The following is a 1,888-nucleotide window of genomic DNA, read 5'->3' on the forward strand; positions in this document are numbered from 1 at the left end:
GACCACCTTACTTTTAAAACATTGTATGGTTTAAATTAATGCCTCATTGATACCTCATATGTCTATACTTTGTGTCATGGAATAGGATCCTCAAGGTTGAAAACATCATATGGATAGCAGAGACAACCACTGCTGTATTCTTCTGCTTGTGTTCCAGAATTCTTTAATGACCGTATTTTAAGAAAATGCCATATTTTTGAATGCTTTTGTGATGCTTTTCTCATCTGTCTCATTTGATTATTTTTTTATCATAGGCACATTTTCCTCTACCCACCTAATTTCTATAGAAACAAGCTCCAAATTGACAAAAAACATAAGATCATGGATATTATTTTGATTCAGCTAAATAATGTCTGAAGATAATGCTCCACTAGTTTTAGAAAAGCTAAAGGCAGATAAATTTGGCTGTCACAAAGTTGGCCATATCTTCTTTGAGCTAAAGAGGCCCGCCATATTGGTGGCATATTTCTCCCCCCTTTTTATATAAAGGGACCCTAATTGGCTTATTCCTTTAGAGATAGTGTGGCTATGTTGCCACAGTGCTGTCCCAGGCCATCCTGTCAGGAGAAAGGAGACCTAAATAAAACTGCGGTGAAGATAAACCAGGCCTATTAGTACTTCAAACTCAAGCTAGTTTTCAGGCAACCATGCCAAAGTTTATTGAAATAGTAAGAGTGCTGTGTAAGAGTACTGGAGAGGGACATTCCCTAAAAGGAAAATGGTCCTCTGCCACATGCAAGGGATCTCTTTCCCACCTCATGCACCACTCAGAACCTAGCTTCTTATGGCCCATAAGGTCCATGGATATTAAACATTATGTTTCCAGATATATCATGCTGTCTTTGGTTTGTACAACCATCGTTTATTGGCATTTATTGTAGCATACAGTTATGGCTCAGCCTGGTCTGGCTGGGGACCTCTGAGAGGAAGGCTCAGATGGAGAGGAGGGGACAGTTATGGTTCCAGATTCCCAGGCACTGACTGTAAACGCAGAGCCTGAGCAGTCAGTAGTTCCTGCAGGACCAGGTCCAGGAACTCAGGCAGAGCATTCAGGCTGGGATCCACAGCCAGGTCCAAGCTCTGAGATTCCCCAGCCAGGGTCTAGCTCTGAGACTCTTCAGCCTCTTGATACTAAGCCAGAGGGGACCCTGCCAGCTCCATCACCGCCCCGTCTCCAGAGCCCCAGGAGCAACACAGGAGGAGACTGCATACTAGTTTACAGCAAAGGAGACACAGCAGCAGGTTAGCAGCTATGGGGCAAGCATAGTATTGGATGCAAAGTATTTTCAGGAGCCAGACTAAAGTAACCCAGCTGCAAGAGGCTATTGCACTAGTGAATGGGAGGCTGGCTATAAAAGAGAGGCTGCAGCTGAGCTAGCTTGTGGCAGCAGTGCTGTGGTTCAGTTTGCATGTCACTGTTTCTGGCCTTGTCTTGATTCCAGACTCTGTGGTAGATTGGCAGATTTGGATTGAGATGGTTATGTACTCAATATGCCATATGGGGAATTTTCATCTGAATTTCCTCAACACTTTGGCCAAAGCTCCTTTGACATCTTTGTTCCTCAAGCTATAGATGATGGGGTTCAGCATAGGGGAGACCAAAGCATAAAAGACTGAGGCCCTCTTCTCTTGATCTGCAGAACGGTTAGACCGGGGCTGCAAGTATGTAAAGCCGATGGTGCTATAGAACAATGTGACAACAATGAGATGTGTAGCGCAGGTAGAAAATGCTCGTTGGCGTCCCTCACCTGAGCACATTCTGAGTACCACTCTGGAAATATGGATATATGAGATCACTATGAAGGTAAAAGGCAGCATGAGAACAACCACACTCAGTGCAAATATGAGAATCTCCACACTGTAGGTGTCCATGCAGGCCAGTGGCAAC

The 1,888-nt window shown here is 44.4% G+C and overlaps 1 protein-coding gene across 1 annotated transcript in view; it reads right to left on the reverse strand.

The window, feature by feature from the left end:
• Positions 1–1,509: 1,509 nt before the first annotated feature.
• The window catches only part of LOC125444181 (olfactory receptor 10A7-like), a 1,508-nt gene continuing 1,129 nt past the window's right edge, over positions 1,510–1,888 (reverse strand). The window contains exon 2 of the mRNA XM_048516617.1: positions 1,510–1,866. Coding sequence (XP_048372574.1) covers positions 1,510–1,866 — 357 coding nt within the window. The remainder of the gene's footprint in view (positions 1,867–1,888) is intronic.

Source organism: Sphaerodactylus townsendi, linkage group LG15, assembly GCF_021028975.2.
Source record: "Sphaerodactylus townsendi isolate TG3544 linkage group LG15, MPM_Stown_v2.3, whole genome shotgun sequence".
NCBI lineage: Eukaryota > Metazoa > Chordata > Lepidosauria > Squamata > Sphaerodactylidae > Sphaerodactylus > Sphaerodactylus townsendi.